The 20,922-nt window shown below is 37.2% G+C and overlaps 2 protein-coding genes across 2 annotated transcripts in view; one reads left to right on the forward strand and one right to left on the reverse strand.

The window, feature by feature from the left end:
- Positions 1 to 20,922, reverse strand: part of LOC134741389 (teneurin-m) — a 339,256-nt gene that overhangs the window by 202,035 nt on the left and 116,299 nt on the right. The window lies entirely within an intron of this gene.
- Positions 14,524 to 18,722, forward strand: LOC134741717 (uncharacterized). The gene is made up of 2 exons (XM_063674610.1): positions 14,524 to 16,266; positions 18,675 to 18,722. Exons 1-2 carry the CDS (start codon positions 14,524 to 14,526, stop codon positions 18,720 to 18,722), a joined length of 1,791 nt encoding a protein of 596 aa, XP_063530680.1.

A 20,922-nucleotide genomic window follows, 5' to 3' on the forward strand; every position in this document is an offset into this window, starting at 1 on the left:
GGTTGCTGCGGCATGGTCGTCTTTCCTTGTACGTTTTGAGTAGTCTGATTATTGTTAGGGCTTCGTAGTATACATAAATATAGATACGGTTTTGATATGGAATTGATATGTGCTCACTTAATTAAAGCGAAGAAGGGATAACTTATTACTGCTTTTGGGTTGGGTTTGGGATTTATTAACAGTATTTTAGTATATCTTTTAATTAACCCAGGTAGTTGGTAAACATGCCTGCGACGCTGGTGAGGTGAAGATTAAAAGAGATTAAGAAAGATTAAAGTTCCGGTAAAGGCATTTATTTATGAATGTATCTAAGTATTAACATACTATTATATATGTATAGTTGTCTAAGGAACAAACGCAAGTTTTTAATAAAAACAAAAGTAAAAACAATAAAAACCGTGGGTAACAAGCAACTCCCGTACCTGTTATTAATAAATTAATATCCCCTATGTTTAACGTGTAAATAAGCATCAAATATTCAATGGAAAGATTTTCGATACAGGCTCTATAGAAATAATTCAATTTCTAGATCAAGCGGCCGCCATTATAGCTCGCTTTGATGAAATGTCCTAAGCACCGTGGTGTTTCATAGAAAGTTCGTCATTTTGCGTAAGGGGTGCATTATAGTGGTAATTCTGTGATCGTATCGTGCCCCTGGGCTGAACTGACTACCGATTCTGAGAGCAAGGAGGCAAGCAAGGGCATGGACTTGCTACTTATTATTAAATTACATAACTTCGTTTTTATTTTTTTGTGATTACCTACTGCCGCAGGCGAACAAAGAAGGGGATCAGATGGAAGAATTTATCCACGTGATAAAATAATTGTCACTTTTTAACACCGCGGGATAGACAGTGACCGATACCGTTTTATCACGCTGTCACGTAGACAAGAACGACCATCGTATCCGTACAGGAGTGTATTTTTCTGACAAAGCTGTATTTTGGATTTTGTTTTGTATTGATTAATTTAAATGACACAATCTTACAGACTTGCAAGTTGCGGAAAGTCTCCGTGAATTAGAAAAAGTTCACGGAAATTTGACAAGAAATAAATAAACCCGTAATTATTCATGCATTTAGTATGGCTGTGTATACCCTACATACATAATTAATACTCGTTATAACACAAAATAGCCTTAATATGATATTGACTTAAAGTTTAAGCTTAATTTAGGTAACGAATGAGATATTAACCATCACGTTTTTAAATACTTAGTATATACAATACAATACGAGTATGTATAGTTATTGAGCAGCACAAAAACAAAATTTATTATTTGGATTGGTTTGGATTTTTTTTATTTGGGGGGTTTTTAGTTTTAGTTTTTTATGCCGTACTAACACTAGTAATAAGATTGTAATGTTAGCTTACCATGTATGGCCCTTTTAGTCTGAAATAAATGATTTTTATTTTATTTATTTATTTATTTTATTTAAAAACGAAATCCCATCTTTCGATGTGAACAACCATGCCACAAAAACTATGTAGGTACTCTAAAAAAATACTGATACATATTTGCAAAGGACTTTAAATCGGAATATGGCTCCATGTTTCCCCTGTTCCCAGTAGCGGCCGAGCCAATCAATATAGTGCTGCAATTATGTTAATGCACCTCTCAGAGACGGTGGAAAATGTAAACCAGCTCGTGATGCCTCCGGTTAAAAGGTGATAGCTTAAACGGGTAAATAACCTGAAATATCTAGTGCTCCTTCATCCATAGATTACGTAGTGAATGCCTGAAGCCCATAACTAATCTTTTATCGGGCTTTGACTAGTCAAGTGACCTATTCGAACGGGTGAAAAAAATCAAGTCGTAGTTTCAGTAGGTTATTTAGAATCTTTGCATCTCTTAGTACTGAAAAAGAGCCGACTGACCAAACTGATATGACCGTTTTGCGTTATGAGGGCCTACCGCGAAACACGTTCGACGTGTTGCCTCCCTGTCACACTTACGTACGAATTTACAAGTGCGACAGAGGGGCAGCACGTCGAACGTGGGCCGCGGTAGGCCCTATGGAGTTGACTATCAAAATTGGTCACTCCTGGAATTGGCATCTAAGCTTAAGTTTAAATAACTTTCGGTTCCAGGTTTTGACTATTTATAATCCCTCTTTTTTCATAGTAAATATCCAATATTTCCATTGTTAGGAAATGAACTCCAAAGAACATTGGTAATTCCTTTGATATCATCGTTGCGCTGCGTTGTAGCTTTTGTCACGTCAGCACCTGAAAGCCTAGTTTTTTAATATTCTAAATCATCTCATAAGAATTCAATCCATAAAATAACCATCTTTATTAAGGTCGAATTACGAAGTTTTTAAAGACCGCATTATAGAATCTAAAAAAACCTCAGGTTTTCAAAGACTCATTAAGAATTTTAAAATGCAATTAAATATTTACTTTGTAGAAGCTAAATAAAATTTTGCGATATACATTTGCAGACTAGGCTTAGACTTTCATACATTTTAACCGTTCAATTTCAGACATAAAAGGTCCAATCCATCAAAGTCTAATCGGTTTTTCAAGCTATTTATAAGGCAATTCTTATAATAGACGAAAGAAAGGCAGAGATAAGGGAAATGATTCGTTGCGGTTAACTGAAACTTAGTGTTGTACGGATATGATGTTGACTTTAATTTTTTATTTAACGGCTGAATTATATTAGATTGACGGATTTGGTTGAATTTGGTTGTCATTTTTAGCAACAGATAATAATCTAAAATCGTAAACAGTTGATGACATAGAAATGGGAGTAGGTACTTAATTTTCTTTAAAATGCGCATGTCTTTTAATATAATTCATAGAAACTCTGTACAACACCAAAAAAATCATCATACTAAATGAACAAAATACTTATAGGTACTTATAGGTAGGTATTCTAGAAAAGTAATTGAGCAGAAAAGTTAAAGTTGTTAGAAGCGATTTGATTTATTGAACTCCAGTTTCGGTCAAACTGCACGGCCAACTTCACCGTCGAGAAGTGACGATAGGGCCGGCGTTAGCTTCGGCCAACTTTTCGTAAACTTTTCATCGACGCCGGTTCGGACCGCACCACGTCACTATTGACGGCCACCGACCGAGGTTTTCTAGAAAAATCTAATTATGGTGTAAAATTAAAACGCCCAGTCAGTCTGGCAGGCGTCAGGCAGAGTAATTAAAACCGGCCGGGTTTTTGTGAAGGCTCTTATTAAGCCTGGAATAAGTTTTGTGCGGATTTTATTCATAGGTTTGTGGCCCTTGGTTTGTATTTTATGACTTTAACACTGAAGAAATCCTTGAAATGTCGGAGTCAGTAACAATTCTCAATTTGTCTTTATATTTAATTAATTAATTTGTATTTAAAATAAGGAAATATGAAAGAGGGAAAAGCAAGCGCGCCGTAGCCTAAAATCTCGCCTAGTGTATAGGAGCGACAGGTTAAACAATACCTAATCCTGTGCAATACTATAGGTAGGCATACCCGTTTTTAAAAACATTTTGACGGTTTCGAATTATGTCCTTATTTTTTAATTGTCAATCTCTAAATGACTAATAACCTAACCTGTGATATAAATTTTAAGTTTAAAGCGATTCTGTGATGTTTTAATTGTGATACAGAATATTACAAATACTTAAAGGCTTTTACAGTACATCTGGTGCTCCATTACGACACCCTGTGCTATAAATAAGCACATTACGTAACTACGTCGAAAATTTAAAGGGCCATATGTACTGTAAAACGTTGTACGATACACGTGCGAAGAGATCATTCCCATTTTTGGCACTTGTATTAGCTTAAATAACAATTAACGACGCGGCATCGTTAGTGTAGATAATGCTCGACGTCAAACATTAAGCCTTTAATATGTAGGTAAGGATATAAAGCAAGAAGTTTCCCTAACTTGCCTTAACGACAGCTAATCACTGTCAGAAGATGTAAACTAACTACAAGTCAATAACTCAAAGTTTAACTAATTAACTCGGCATGTACCCAGTGTTGCCTTATTACGTCTATTTAACATTAATTAAAAACTTTGTGGCACTAGTGCTTTAGCTTTTTAAAATGGCGTTAAAGTGAATAATTTGCGAGAGAACTTTTTTTGACAATTTTAGTTTTTTAGCCCCGAGTTAGCAGACTAACGTTGTTCTACTAGCCGAATGCCAACACCGACGCAACGTGGTTTTATATCGTTTTGCAAACAATATACGCTAACGCGTTAGACAAGCCATTGCAAACAAAATTGCAGCAAAGTGTGATGTTATGCTGCGGCAAGGTACTGATAGAATGTATGCAAAAATAAATCAATCCTAATTTTGATCGTAACGTAGCGTTTAAGTAAAGAATTTTTTTTTTAAATTACATCTTCGAAGACAAGATATAAATCTTAAATTTTGTTTATTTTGTTTTCCGTCACGTCGTGTTGTTGTGTTTGCCGCTTCAGTCAGTTTTATCGTGTAATATAGTTCACCGACAGCATGCCGACCGGCCGGTCGACCTAGGTATCGATGGGCGGATGTGGTGGACGCGGATCTACGTGACGTGAGCTCCAGGTGGAAGACTGGCGAGAAACAGCACAGGACCGGGATCAGTGGCGAGCAGTCGTGTTGAAGGCCAAGACACACTTTGGGTCGCTGCGCCAGAGGAGTAAGTAAGTAAATATAGTTCATTGGTTGACCTTAAGAAAGCAATTTAATTGGTTTAACTTTGCCAACAATACATAAGTTGAAGCGATTATTTCTTAATGCGATCGCGATCGTGGAAGAATAATAAATTTATTTTTTCTATTCATCAAACATTTACTGTCTTAAAGAACTACTCGCCAAAGTGTCAAATCAAAACCATGCTGCCCGATGCTCGAATTGCGAGAGAACTTTTTTGACAATTTTAGTTTTTAGCCCCAAGTTAGCAGACTAACGTTGTTCTACTAGCCGAATGCGAACACACTGAACAGCGTCGCAACGTCGTTTTATATCGTTTTGCAATCTACGCTAACGCGTGACAAGCTATGCCATGCATATTATGCCATTTGCCAACGCGACGCCACGCTAACGCGGTTTGAATAATAAATCATTATTATTAATAATATTTAAATACTTTTGACGATGACGTAATATTTGACGAATCTTAAACTTAAACGGGCCGATGTTACACATTAAGTGATTCCTAACTAATTCCTAAAGACTGGATAAATCTCATACACATCAGTGTATTTTGGAATACTTATTGAAGCACACAGCTTCAATATTTGATCGCGACCGTTGTTCAGTTTGCTTTTGAATCTCACAAATTAAACTAGACAATCAGCTGAGAACAACCCAAACAAAACAGAACGGGTAAGCTTGAATCATTCCATTTTCATCACAAGGTAATATCAATTTAACATCTATTCCAACAACTTGTTGAGTCAAATCGCTTTTGTATACTCGACACTCAATCTGTCCAACAAACACGTCCTTAATTCATATAAGATATAGAATTCGGATTTTAATCAGCCGACGAATCCTTAAAACGTAATCGGGAAACGCGCGTTAACGGTAGAATTGGGAGCTATTTTTGGTATACCGTCGTTCGTTCCTTGAATGGGGTTACCAGGCATCAGATGTTTTTAAGACATATTAGGAATTTTTCATCATTTGCCAAGACTAAATATGCTAAATATGTGGGAAATGTTTGATGGTTAAATAAAAAACTGAACGGTACGTACCTTCAGTTTATTTTATACTTATAGCTGTAAGATTGGCATATGAAGTTTAAAAAACGTTTAAAAGTAGTTAGGTACGTAAAAAATATGAATATGAGCTTTGATGATTTGTAACTATTTTTCCATGTTTATATAGAATAGATGTTTATTCCAACTAGACCTAACGAGCAAACAAATATGAACATTTATAGGTACTTATATATAGAGAAGTAAATTTATAAACACGATACAAGCCTGATGCTGCAGCAACCAGAGAGTTTAAAACAGTACGTAAAAAAGTGGGGTGCTTGGGTTTTCGACATGCGAGTAGATAAGTGACGATAAGCAATTTTATGTGTCAAGTCTCAATCAGAGACTTTTTTTGTACTTTATATATTAGTGTCTGGTAACTCTACTTAATAGGGAGACTGTCGTGTCGCGGGCTGGCGAGTTTGGGCCGGATTCAATGAAATCGTGGAAAATTACATTCTGTCTGGGTTTTGATTCGTCGTGATTGCGCGTGTGTCGCTTCGGGTCCTATTCAGTCCCTAAATCCGAGATTTTCGGATTCGCAATATTAATTAATGTCTCGGAAACATATTTTTTTGTATTTTCTGCTTATTCTTTTTCAGATGGATGATGGAAACGAATGACGATGGATTTATCGATGTAATGGAATTGTGGTGGAGTCCCTCTAAGCTCCATAATTGTCAAATAAATGACACCAAAGCAGTATAAGTAATAAACGATAATTATTTGCGTGTAGTTACCCAAAGACGTCGAAACTAAACACATGAAGGTAAAGCTCCTCGATACATACCTGAAACAAGAAGAAATAAATTACATTAATATTTTTCTTCCAACTTTTAACGTGATATCAGAGCTGTTTAACAATAATCTGAGGAATCGAAAATCATGTAGCTAAATGCTAGCTGTAGCTATGTATTAACTTACAAATTTCAATATTAAATTTTATACTTTGACAATCTTAATGCAAAGGGTTTGTATGTATTCCACAGTTTTCTAGAATATATATTTCTAAAACGTCAGAAAACAACACACGTATATTCATTAAATTTGAAGCGATCATACTCTCCCCTAATCACTTACCGGCCTCAAAGCCGAACGCACGTAGCTTGTTTATTTTTGAACTTGGACCCTGAATAAGTGAGCGGCGCAATCCTGTTAGCCGTGCAAACACGTGACGTCACGCGGCTCGGGGTAATGGTCAATGAAATCTGCACAAGTCACTGTGGCAGTGGAACTGTGTACCTACTGCGACGCCATGACTATTCCCGATGCTTATCGATCGAACTATTTAAGGATTTCATATCTTCGATATCAGCGTGAGCCTAGCCAAGTGAATTCGTATAAGGAAAACGCCAATCGGAACTTAAATAATTTATGGAAATGACGATAACGTGAGTTTTCGTCGCATTTGTCATTCTGTTTTTATTTTTAACACACTTCACTTTTAACAAACAATGTTATTAGTGTTTAAAATAAACGTTTACGTTAAAGGTATGGACTTTGGAGGAACACTTAAGCTTTATTAAAAAAAAAAAAACAGCAAGAGCAAGTTCTTATCGTTAAGGGAGCTTCAGGCAAAGAGGGTGTGGTCCCCGTTTGACATATCAATTTTTTAAAGATACGTTCGGAAACTGATACTTTGTTTCGGATACTACTACCACAGATATTACAATAAGGCAGTAAAATACTAGTGTAGGTTTATAAAACGAGAGGCACCAAGTACAGTCGGTAATAATTAAGTGTGTTTATAATAAAAATGAAAATTATGCAAGAAGCTTATTACTTTCCAGTCTTTTCACCCGAGTTTGTCGATAAACGATTCTCATCTGAGCTCAAACGGCCTCCTAGCCTATTCGGCTGTGACCCTGCCTACGAAGCTGGGGGTCCCGGGTTCAAATCCTGATTACGGCATTTATTTGTTTGTTCATCATGAATTTGTTCCTGAGTTATGGATGTTATATGTATATAAGTATTTATATATAACTAAGGTATATATTATATAAAATATATCGTCGTCCAGTACCTACAACACAAGCCTTACTGAGCTTACTGTGGGACGTGGGACTAGGTTGACCTGTGTTTGAATTGTCCTATAATTGTCCTATACTATAATATAGGTTGTCGCATTTTAAGTGGTGCACCAATATACCTATTATTACGAGTATTCTGGCGAGCCAACATTGTCCGTAGAAAACGGCGCGAAGTTCATAATTTGTACGGCAGGAAATTCACGCGTACATTTTTTTTTAAATTGTCGCCTTTTTAAGTTTTTATAATGACAAAGTTGGCTTGCCAGAGTATATTTATAATCCCTTTTTCTTCTTTTATATCAACTCTTAGTTTCTTCATAGATATTTTGAGTTTATATGGGAAAGTCACATGACAGTCGGCATGGGCTACTGTTGTTACAAGAATGACTCGTTTTTTTTTCATGCCTTGAGGTAAAATGTATTGGTATAATAAAGTTCATCTCAAATCGGTTTTGAGTAGATACACAATAAGGTACACATTCCGATAACTGTAACAATTTTCCGATTATTTTTAAAGGAAAGTAGATGACAATGGCTTGAAATTACGCTTCAATAAAATTGGCGTAGCTCATAATAAACATTTTTACAAGTTCCATCTTTTCATGCTTTCCGTTCAGTTCTTTGAAAAATTAAATGAGTCAGTAAAGTGAAATTTTACATTATTACGAATTCCTTTGCCTCGTGTATTTGAATATTTACAGGTAAAATATGCTTTGCGTCAACAGTTTACAATTTAATAAGAAATCAGCTATTTATTTGTGAACTAATAATAGTACATTATTGTCGAGGCTCGGAAGAAGCTACTTGCTGGCTGAGGATTTGTTTTAAACGGACGACCTTGGGAGTCCGTTTAATTGAATCCGAAGCCAGCAAGTAGCCATCCAGCCGAGTCATATATAGTGCTTTTCTCAAAAATGGCGCAATAAATGCAAATATAATAGAAATATTTTACAGAGCAACATTGTTATGTATATATTTTCACAGAAAAAAGTAAAAAGAAAAAAAAATTACAAAATTAAAAAAAAAAAATTTGCTTTGCCGCCGTTTTATTTTTTTAATTAAAAATGGAAATGTATTTTTCTGCTGAAAATACGCCAACCTATTTGAGACACCTAAATAGTCGCAGTACCAACATTATAATAATAAGTACTGATCATCTGTTTGGCTGTTTAATGTACCTATGCCTTCATTTGATATGGCCACTTCAACTTTTAAAAAGTTTGGAACTCGACAAATAATGGCATTTGTATGCAACATTGCAGTCCCGAAATCGAGACTGCAATGTTTTTAACTTTTTAATTTTTTGACTGACCATAAACTACGCACTTCGCGACCTACTTTTTAACCGGCAACGTCGACTTTGCCGTCCATTTTTGAGAAAAAACATTTTATAGGTCAGTTCGTACTTGGGTAAGTTACCATACAATACTCGTAGCTCCCTTGCCGGTGTCTATGCGTGTTGTGGATATTTACCTTCTAAGCTCGTTATATTACGAAAGTAGAACGTCCAATTTTCTCGATTGGAAGTTTTCAATACTTTCGGTCAATACGTCTCCTCGTTAAGCGCAATAAAATACGGCAAACAAGCCCAATCGTTTACGTTCGCATTCAAATATGGCCGCTCCGCGTATTCCGACATGAGTGCTGCGTAACGAGCCTTCCACCCCAACGCGGTGCATCGAAATTCAAAACCATCTCATCATCATTCATCAACAAAACTTCAGCCGAATGCAGACTAAACGTCTGAATAAAACATTTTTCTGGACAATCCTCTACGAAAATTACACTGACGACTGCCGTCCAAGCCGATTACTACCCACCGTAAAAAACAAAACATACCACCGAGCCTTAAATCCAACCGCCACGCGATATGCAACTCAATCTCCTGAACAGAAAAGCCCCCTTTGCATCACACCGGTATGCTAATGGCCAGTCCACAGGTGAGCAGAGCATCTGTTTGCTCATGTTGTGAAAATATAAAGTTTTTCCCAATAAATAATGCAATACGGTGCGCCTTCCCGGTAGAGAAAATAGCTATAGAATATACAAGTGGGTGGCGTGTTATCGTTACGGGATTATTGTGTGGATAAAACTAATTCGACGAAAGAAGATAATATTTGTAGGAGTTATGAAAACATTCTGCTATCGGAAGTAATCCCGCAGATGTGACTTGCGACTTAGCTGCCACGGGAGAAATGTGCGTCCTTCTATAGGCTTTTATTATGTTCGGAGTTCGACGTTAATACAATTGTCACTTCCGTACCTTTGGGGCAAGGTCGGCCGGGATAATTCTCGTGAACCACGATAAAATCAATATGGTAAGTTGAAGTAACAAAGTCTTTGAAGCCGATCATGAAAACTCATATATTAAAAGTGTTGTGTATTCGGATAATAAGTGTAGATTGAAAAAAATTACGGTACCTACAAGTACAAGACGAGTAAGTTAGATGGATGATGTAGACTGCTGTTACTATGAGCTTTGTCGCTATAATTGCAAAATTGAAGTAGCAGGTGCACTAGCGAGCAAGTGAACTTACGTGTTTACGTAGGGTCGCCATTTTTCATACAGCTTTTCATTCAACTGTGTTACCGCCCCGTTAGTATCAGTTTCATGGACGTTCAGCAAACACAAAGATCTTACTTTACGACCACTACAAAAAGCAATCAATTTATTTACCGTACCCGTCCAAACCAAGTCTGCGTCTTAAATCGTTCTCTAGGTTATAGCCTACGTGATCGAATTTGAGTGTAAGCGTTAAAGACACGACCCGTCTTTACTACCGTCGGTTCAGCAGATTGTTATTATAAACGGACGGTTTATTACGGCTCCTGGCTAAAAGGCCGGCTGAATTTCCTCGCTCTTCCGTAGAGAATCATAATATTTTAAATAACGCTCTGCGTAGTTTTCATGAAGGATATTACAAATATATCATAAAATAAGCTATATTCTCTTAATATTATATAAATATGAAGAGAACTTAATAGGCTCGATTGAAAGAATATTACTTAACTTTTATTGGAACTTGAAAGGCTTTGATTTTACATGTATTTTCGAAAAGACGTAACGGCAAAGTAAAATATCTTTTCGACGATATCAATGAAGGCGTGCACTCGAGGCTTATTACAATATTTACGCGTAAGACCTCCCCGCAAAGTAAACAAATATCATGTAAGATACTTACCGTCGACTTCCAGGATAATCCCTAACTTGACTTGGATATTTTGATGTTTTACCGGTGAAATTGGTTTTTCCTTCAGAAAATATTACGCTAGGGGATTAACTGCGTACCTATCTAATTTCGGATGATACTGGGTCTGAGGTCTACTTGAGGAGTGAGACAGACAGCGACCAAAAAGCCAACCAAACCGAACCCAAAGACCTAAGAAGGATTTATAGGAGATAATGATCGGCTTAGGTAGCTATCGACAGGAGGAAATACCACATATTTTCTACAAAAAGGGACCGTATTGTCGATGGCGCTTACGCCATTATAAACGATGCTCCGATATAAATACAATTCCGCGCGACGCTGTGCGGCGTAAGCGCCATCGACAATAAGGTCCCTTTTCATAGAAAATGCCCCATATGGGCTGGTATTGTTACTCCATTGATTCCAAGACGTTCAGTAACGCTTAATGTGGATTACAGGAGCAGCTAGTTGGTCAACAAAAATACCTAAGACTAATCTAAAGAAAATAATAAAAACAAAGATTTATTTTATTACGGAAAGTCAGACCTGCATGTAACATTTCATTTCGACCTATTGTTTAAACAACAAAAACAGCCAAATGAATTTATTCGTTAATGCTTGTACTTGTACAAAATTCAACACTCACATTTCATTCAAATGAGTTAGTTCCGACATTTATCATTATCAAATTTAATTAATATCAAAAACCATGTGTATGGCAACAAATCGCGCGTGTTGCGTTTGACGCGAATGCGGGTGGCAGTCGTATTGCATTTTGTGATGCGTTTATGTTGGCTAGAGGCTAGGGTTGCGTTGCGTGCAACTAATTTTAGTTCAACAATAAAATTGTACGTTATTTTATATTTGAGTTTCGGTATGTCAAAAAGTTGTGTGCTTACACTATCTGAAAATAATGCACAAGGAGGAGATACATAATTATTTACACCTCGTTTTCGAAAATTATAAGAATCAGGAACTCTAAGCTCGTTGTCAATGGCTTTCGAGGCAATCTTGGTGAACCAAATTTTAAAAGGCCTCCTTGAAGTATATAATAGAATTATTCGATCTCTCTTATTTTCTTTTGTCTTTTTACAATACTATTCGAGTACACGAAGTCGAAAGATTAACTCAATTTTTGAGCTTCGGGTGTTCCTTTGTAAAGGAAAAAGTAATAAATATATCCGGCGAGTTATAATGGAATTTTCGGAAAGCGAAGAGTACCGCTTTTTATTGTTGTACGAATTATGCATAAATTACGGTTTGGAAAAATGTGGAGCCCAGTGGCTGTTATGAATAAAAATAAATTGTACACGGAAGGTGTTCGTGTTCATCTATTAAAAGTTGTGAAATCAAAGTTTTCCGTCCCCGGGGATTTCGAAGGGCGACGAATTTCTTGAATCTACATCGAGTTAGTCATAAATTTATGTAAACAACGGAGGCATAGGTAGACAGTTGTGGAAACCGGGAACTTGATATCTTTCACGTAGAATATCTCAAATGATAAAATATCTATAACAGGCTACTGAAGGTACTTACGTCATGTCTGCATGAAACATGTCTAAATGAAGTGTAAAATACACACTCAAACTTGAACCATTGACAGCGGTCAGCCGAGCCGTTATTACTCTTTTTCACACGTAGGTAGCATTACTTAAGAATTTTAAATTCAATTATAAGCAAACAACAACAACAATGGATATTATAAAATATCAGACTATTTAGAAGACGTTAACCCTTGGAGTTAATAAGTATGTGCATAGTGTAACATAGATAATGTTATTTAATATGTAATTTTTAAGTAATTACAAATGTTTGACGTCATAAAGAGATTGTAAAATCCTATTATGAAAATAAACGATATGATATGATGATATGTTCATAATATGATTATCATTAACTAACATACTTTTTAAGAACTGGTATATTTTTGACCTATAAATAATTGTTTCAATCTGTATCAGATTTCTTGAGGAAACAATAATGTTTTATATGGTGTGGAAATTGGAATAAAGTTTAAGCTTGTCAATGCAGCCGCTTGATGAACTTAAGAATATTATCGTCGCAAGCAGTTTATTGATCTCCGATCTCCGTAAGTACACAAACAGGAGCTTGCTTGTGTCAGTTTGTGCTCGTATGGAACCTCTGATGTCGTAATGTGGACTGAGAATGGTCGCCGGCGACTCGATTGCAAACTTTCGACATGATTCTGTCGCATCATGCTCTTTAATATGTTTGGCGCTGATACTATTTGTCAGCCTATAAATAGCATTGGCGGTGATTAAAAAATGGTTGTAGATAGCCTTTAGTTGAGTTGTTCCCTAATGTAAATAAACTTATTGAAATATCCCTCTCTATACCATATCGTCCTAATTGTGCCGTAGTACACAATTTGGCTAATAATTTCCTCGACAAGGGCACAATAAAACTGCCGTGCAATCCCTAAGCTGCAGTAACTGCAAAAAATCGATTTCGAGACAAACGCAAAAAACAGTTTAAAAGTGATTTATTTTAGAAGATGCAATAATAATTAAGTTTTTTTTACAGAATGTTGGCAAGTCCAACAGAACATACTTGTTATATAATGTATTAACTCCTTTTTACACTCTGTTATTTTACCTTTTCTGTTTCCATGTAAACGGATAACAATTAGAATCTATCCTTCACATTCACCTTACAGGTGCTTACATTGTGTGTGCTTTAAATATAATAAATTGTGACCATCAAGACGGGCTTTCCTTCCTCGCCTTACTGAACCAGCCATTCCACCTCACCGCTGAACATTGGTCCTTCGAGAGAAAAAAAAAGGACGAAGATTGAAAATTCCGGCTTGCTACAAATGGTCGCCGATATATCGTCTTCTTCGTGCAAAAATATTCACGCTTTTAAAGAAGTACGCAAGCGGCGCGAAACAATAGGATAACGATATACCTATTCGTCGCAGATTCATTAAATCGCGTGCGACGCGAAACCTATTCGTCGTACTGCGCTATATCGTCGGTCCTACGCTTCAAATATTCATCGTGGACCTACATTTCAAGAAATTATTTCAACCAAGTTAGATACTTCGCGGGCGGCGCGAACTGTGGTAAAACCAACGCATTCGTCGCACCGTGCAATTTTATGTGAAAAATTTATAATTTTATTATGTGATATACCTACTTTCATCGACAAGTCATTCGTCGCGATAATTTGTATTTTTTATATTCGCCGCCATTGGGCTGCCAATGCTGACATCATCGCCATGCTTTCGCGCTGACGCAAGTGGCGCAACCACGACGCAGCACAGGACATCGCCCAATCAGAGGACCGGCCATCGTTGAAAACTCTTCAACGCGATTGGAGGACGGCAAAATATCGTTCGTTCGTTCCATTCCTCACTTTCATTCCTTGCAATAACAATAACTTCATTCTCCTTGGCATTTCGTTATTTTACAAGACGCTTTATCGCCGTTTTTGATAAAAATATTTCGTTTTCTTTTAGTGAACGCTTTTAAAATATAAATATTTGATGGTTATTGCGGGAAGTGAAAGTTGTGCTTTTAAGTTACTAGTTGTGTTTTTAGTTATATGTGGTTCTTTAATAAGCCACAACCATTAACAAATTTAACAATGGCTCCGACATCGGAAGATTTGAAACAGTTGCGAGCGTCACGAGGTTACACTAAAGCTTCGATTACTCGACTGTTCAATTTTACCAGTAACCAGGATGATGTCGACCTTAGTACAATTATTGCCTTAGAGGCAAAGCGAACAAGAATCGTTGAATTGTTCAGCGAATACGAACATTGCAATAAGCAAATTCTAGCTATAGATGACGCAGACGCCGAGAATGTTGCGAGCTATGAGGAAAACTATTTTCACATCCTCACAACCCTCAATGAGGCGATTAAAATAAAATCCTCGCCCTCGTCTGAGACACCTGTATCGTCCTGTCAAAATAACTATAAGGCCAAACTGCCTACTATCAAAATAGAAACTTACACTGGTAAGTATAGTGAATATACAGGCTTTATTAACTTGTTTAAGGCAATAATACATAACGATAGATCAATTGATAATGTTCAAAAATTATATTATTTGCGCTCATTTCTCGCAAATGAACCCTTTGACTTGATTAAGAACCTTCCTCTGGCTGAAGGCAGCTACGAGGAAGCTCTTAAGCTTTTAGACGAAAGGTATAACCACAAGTTTAAAATAGTAAATGAGCATCTCAATTCCTTGCTTGACATAAATGCCTTGGTCAAATCTAATCCTATAAATTTAAGACAGTTTGTGTCATGTGTCAAACAATCTTTATCAGCATTAAAGAATTTAAATGTAAGTACTGATAACTGGGATCCTATTATATTGGCTATTTTGTACCGTAAATTAGACACCTACACGTCACGGGCATACCAATTAGACCGAGACGACACTGAGGAGCCCACTGTCCACAAGTTCCTGCTGTATTTGGAGAAACGCGCCTTGGCACTGGAGAATGCTGAGCCGCCGCCCACACCCGGGAAGTCTCACCACAAAGCAGTGGTAAATGTGACAGCGACCGCCTTTCCTGCCTGCAGTTATTGTAAGTCTAATCACCGACTATTTGACTGTACCAAATTCAAAATGCTTACTAGTAGTGAAAGGATAGCTTTCAGCAAAAATAGTAGCCTATGCTCTGTCTGTCTGAACAAACACAATGGTAAATGCCGCTTTCATTTCCGGTGCAGCACATGCAAACAAGCTCATAATACTTTACTGCATCCGGACTCGGCTAACCAACCCCAAGTTTCTTTAGTATCAAATTTGGGGCACAACGGAGTTCTATTACCCACGGTTAAAGTAAAGCTTTATTCACAGACAGGTAGCGTAGTTCATGTAAAGGCTCTTTTAGATTGTTGTTCTCAAAGCTCTCTAGCCACCACTAAATTAATAAATATTTTAGGACTGACCCCAAGCAAGGACAACAGCAATATAATTGGTGCTGGAGGAAAAGGTACTGATACACAGTATTCTATACCTTTAAATGTGTATTCTTTAACCATGCCTTACCGAGTCACTGCAAACTGCAATGTAATGGACAAAATTACCTGCAAGCTTCCACAAAATGAAATCGGTTTGGACGCAATTAATATACCTGATGGGATCACTCTGTCTGATATTGATTTCCATCAGCCGTCTGAGATCAATTTACTTCTAGGTGCGGACATATTTTTCCAGGTCCTCCTGCTGGAGCCAGTTCCCGGTCAGCAGAAGCTGTCAGCGCAGCCTGCTGAAGACCCAGCAAGTCTACACCCTATGGTTGTAAATACAAAGCTTGGCTACATCATAGGTGGGGGTTTACCGCGACAACAATCCAGTGACAAAAGTAAGGTAACGCTTTTCTGTACACAATGCGACTCCAGTCTTAATGAGAGTCTGCAACAATTTTGGAATGCAGAATGCATCCCTCAAACCTTTTGCGAACGCTTGTCTGAGCATCAACAATGTGAAACCACATTTCAGAACACCACTGTTTTGAAAAATAACAAGTTTCAGGTTGACTTGCCTTTAAAAGTCCCTTTGAATGAGGTCAATGATGTGCTCGGTAGCTCTTTTGATATGGCTTATTATAGGTTCCTTAACCTCGAAAAGAGATTGCACAAAAATATAAATTTGCTATCAGATTATGAAAAGTTCATCGATGAATATGTTGACTTGAAGCATGGGCACTATATTGACTTCAATCAATTAGATTTTGAGAATGATCCTCTATACTTTGCATCCCACCATGCTGTTATTAATGACTCTAGCAAAACTACACGTACCCGGGTAGTCTTCGACTGTTCTTTGCAATCTAACAAAAAGGTATCGCTCAACGACATTTTGCTTAACGGGCCTCCGGTACAAAAAGAGTTGTTTGATATAATGCTTTTGTTCCGATTAGGCAACTATACCTTCTCCACAGACATACGACGCATGTTTCGGTGTGTTGACATTAATCCGATGCATGCCACATTACAAAATATTTTGTGGAGAAGCAATCCTAATGAGCCTCTGAAATGCATACAATTAGATACTGTTACCTACGGGCAAAAAAGTAGTACATATTTAAGCACTCGATGCTTACTAGAGCTCGCAGATAGGTATGGAAGTGATTTCCCACTTGCAGCTTATATATTAAGAAATTGCACTTATGTAGATGATATGTGTTTTTCAAACTCCGATTTAAAGATTATGATGGAAGCTAAATCGCAATTAAGGGAGTTGTTAAGTAAGGGCAGTTTCAATACTCACAAGTGGGCATCTAATGATCAGCGAGTCTTAGAGGGCATTCCCAACGATAAACGGCAGTTTGATGACTTAGACTTCCAAAAGGATAATTTATATTTAAAGACTTTAGGTTTAAAACTTAATATGCGAGACGATTTCTTTGTTTTTTCTTGCCCCGAGGCCTTTAAAAAGGAAAAACCTACCAAAAAAGAAATATTAAGCTATATTTCGAAATTTTATGATCCGCTAGGTTTTATAGCGCCAATTATCATGAAGGCAAAGGCTTTCATGCAAAAAATATATGCTGAGAAGATAGGTTGGAATGAGGTTCCTTCAGCTATGCTGCTACAAGAATGGTCTTCATTTGCTTTTAAATTATCTCAAATGGAACCCTTCACCATTAATAGGAACCTGCATATACCCTCCAATGCTTCTGCATTGCAATTGATAGGTTTTGCTGATGCATGTAGCACGACAGGTTACGGCTGCTGTGTGTATCTTCGGGTGGTTGACGAACATGGTAATGCTTCACTTTCATTACTTAGTGCAAAATCTCGAATCAATCCCCGCAATAAGGATACACTCACCATAGCTCGCTTAGAGCTGTGTGCTATGCTACTATTATCTAAACTAGTCGCTCGAGTTTATGAAACGCTAAAATCGCAATTAAATATACAAGACGTAAATCTGTTTTCTGACTCGCAAATTGCATTAGCATGGGTGAAAACAGAGCCTTTAAGGCTCCAGGCTTTTGTTGCCAATCGGGTCAGGTTGATTCGAGATCTTACAGATAGATGGCGCTGGCTGTATGTACCCAGTGGAGAAAATCCAAGCGACTGCCTGAGCAGAGGTACAGATCCAGATGAGCTGCGTCACATACCAATGTGGCTGCACGGCCCAAGCTTTCTACAGGAAGGTAACTACAACTTTAATAATAAGAATAACCCTCCTGCAATAAATGACCTACCTGAATTGAAAAAAGCGCCCTCTAGTGCCAAGGTGACGTTAATTACTCAAAAAGGATCAGATCCTTACGATTTCTTAGAAAGGTTTTCTGACCTCAACAAAATGGTTAGGGTAATGGCCTATGTAATGAGGTTTTGCTCTAATTTAAAAACTAAAAACACGAATAATCTTGAGCATCTCTCCGCTAAGGAGCTTCAAATAGCTTTACTTGAGATTATAAAACGTGAACAAGGCATTTACTTCAAACATGAAATTGACAGTCTCAATGCTAACTTAGATAATGTTAAGGGTTCGCTAAACTCCTTACATCCTTTTCTTGACAATCAAGGTTTGCTGAGAGTTGGTGGCAGAATAAAAAACGCAAATGTGTCATACTCACAAAAACATCCTATGATACTACCGAGGGAATCTCGCATAACAAAACTTATTGTAGGGCACGAACACCTTAGGCTGCTACATTCTCCGCCCAAATTATTATTGTCGAGCTTAAATGATAAATACTGGATTGTAAATGGTCTTAGCTATGTAAAGAGTATAGTTAACAAATGCTTACCTTGTTTCAGAATGAAAGCTCAGTGTGCAAAACAGCTAATGGGTTCTTTGCCACCTGAAAGGGTCACGGCCTGCCGAGCATTCCAAAAAGTCGGCATCGACTTCGCAGGTCCGATAGCAGTAAAGAATTCTCGTGTAAGAAGAGCTCTACAGACAAAAGGCTACATATGCGTATTTGTTTGTTTTGTGACAAAAGCTATACATCTGGAGCTCTCTTCAGACTTAACCACTGATGCTTTCCTTGCTTGTTTCAAGCGATTCATAGCGCGGAGAGGCCTTCCTACCGACGTATTTTGTGACAATGGTGGATGCTTTAAGGGGGCAAAGAACCAATTAGCTGAGCTGTACAATTTAAATGCATCACAGGATCATCAGACCCTGGTGCAATCCTATGCGGCACAACAACGCATTACCTTTCACTTTGTGCCAAGCTATTCACCAGTGTTTGCTGGTCTTGCCGAGGCTGCTGTTAAAAGCACTAAGTACCACTTAAAGCGCATATTGCAAGCTTATGTGCTGACATATGAACAACTTAATTCTATTTTATGTCAGATTGAATCGACGCTGAATTCTAGGCCACTTTTGCCTGTAACTACTGATGATATTAATGATTACAGCTATCTTTCGCCTGGCCACTTTTTGATTGGCACTTCTATGACATCCCTCCCGGAAGCGGACTTGGCCGAGTTACCTAATAATAGATTAAAGTTCTGGGAAATCTGTAACAAGGTTAAAGGTCACTTTTGGAAGGTATGGCATAAATATTATTTAAACGTATTACAATGTCGTCCCAAGTGGCGGGATAGCCAACCAAATGTTAAAGTTGGTGCTTTAGTAATCATGAGAGAGCCTAACTCTCCCCCTATGTCATGGCCTATGGCCAGAATTGTTAAAGTATATCCTGGTGATGATGATAAGGTGCGCGTTGTAGACCTCTTGGCACCTAATAAAAAGGTGTACAAGCGATCATTAAGCGGTTTCGCTGTGTTACCTATTGAATAATTTTCTTATGTATATCAACCCACTATGCATTGTGTTTTAATACAACTATGTATGTTTGGACACTAAGTTTGTCTAAAAAATATGTGTAAGCTAAGTTTATAGTTTAAAAAAAGGCTATTATTTCTCCTAGTACTAACTGTAAGTTTAGTAGGTAACCAATTGTATTGTTAATACCACTCAGAATTTAAAGAGTGTTAATTTAGTTTTCTTTTTTGCGTTTATCAACATATGCGCTAGATTTTGTTGTTATTTTGCTAATACTCCTTAAGATATTCTCAATAATATTGATCTTCATTTGTTTTTCTGTAGGGTTCGAATAACAAAAACGTTTAATAAGATGTAACGCTTTATTGTTTGGGTTTATTATAAACATAAGTAAGTTTCTTTAGTTGGATTACTCCACGATGCTGTGTAATGAGGCTATACCCATTTTAGTAACATATTATGAACTTATAATTATTTAAGGCGAAGGTTTCCGCCCGCCCCAGCATGTTGGCAAGTCCAACAGAACATACTTGTTATATAATGTATTAACTCCTTTTTACACTCTGTTATTTTACCTTTTCTGTTTCCATGTAAACGGATAACAATTAGAATCTATCCTTCACATTCACCTTACAGGTGCTTACATTGTGTGTGCTTTAAATATAATAAATTGTGACCATCAAGACGGGCTTTCCTTCCTCGCCTTACTGAACCAGCCATTCCACCTCACCGCTGAACACAGAAAAATTTAGTATTCGAAACACACCCTGTCATACGCTCAAAAATACATACGTCCGTCTTTCCTGAAATAAAATATTAGGCTTTTCCAAATTCTGAGTTTGTAAGTTACAGTACTGCGCTCCCAAGCGGACTAAAAACTTAACAAAGCGCAGTGAAAAGACTACTGCATGCGTTTTGCATACCCTTTTAGACCATTTTAGCTATTAACAGTTTAAACCGCAGTAACAGCGCCTCATCTACTGTAATTTAGCTAGTACCTACTGACATTGAATTTTAGTTATACGGGCGTAAGTTACTGCATAAAATGTACGTGTTCGTAACGAAATTATTATTTATCTAGTTTTTTTGTGTTTCTAAGTAGTAAATATACATAAAAACCAAAAGGGTTTTAAAAGCAGTTTGTAGCTACAAATGTTACTAACAATACAGATTAAAGCGTTTGTGAAATTGTTTACTGCGTTTTAGTCTGCATTAGGCCAAAATTCGTAGCAGTGGGGAAAACTGTATTTTGGAATATTGATTTCCATGTTC

This window comes from Cydia strobilella, chromosome 5, assembly GCF_947568885.1.
Source record: "Cydia strobilella chromosome 5, ilCydStro3.1, whole genome shotgun sequence".
NCBI classification, from domain to species: domain Eukaryota; kingdom Metazoa; phylum Arthropoda; class Insecta; order Lepidoptera; family Tortricidae; genus Cydia; species Cydia strobilella.

Coding starts and splice junctions, on each gene's coding strand:
- LOC134741717 (XM_063674610.1), top strand. CDS start 14,524: ATGGCTCCGACATCGGAAGATTTGAAACAGTTGCGAGCGTCACGAGGT. Junction 16,267..18,674: donor AATCCAGTGACAAAAGTAAG/GTAACGCTTTTC, acceptor ACCTTGTTTCAG/AATGAAAGCTCAGTGTGCAA.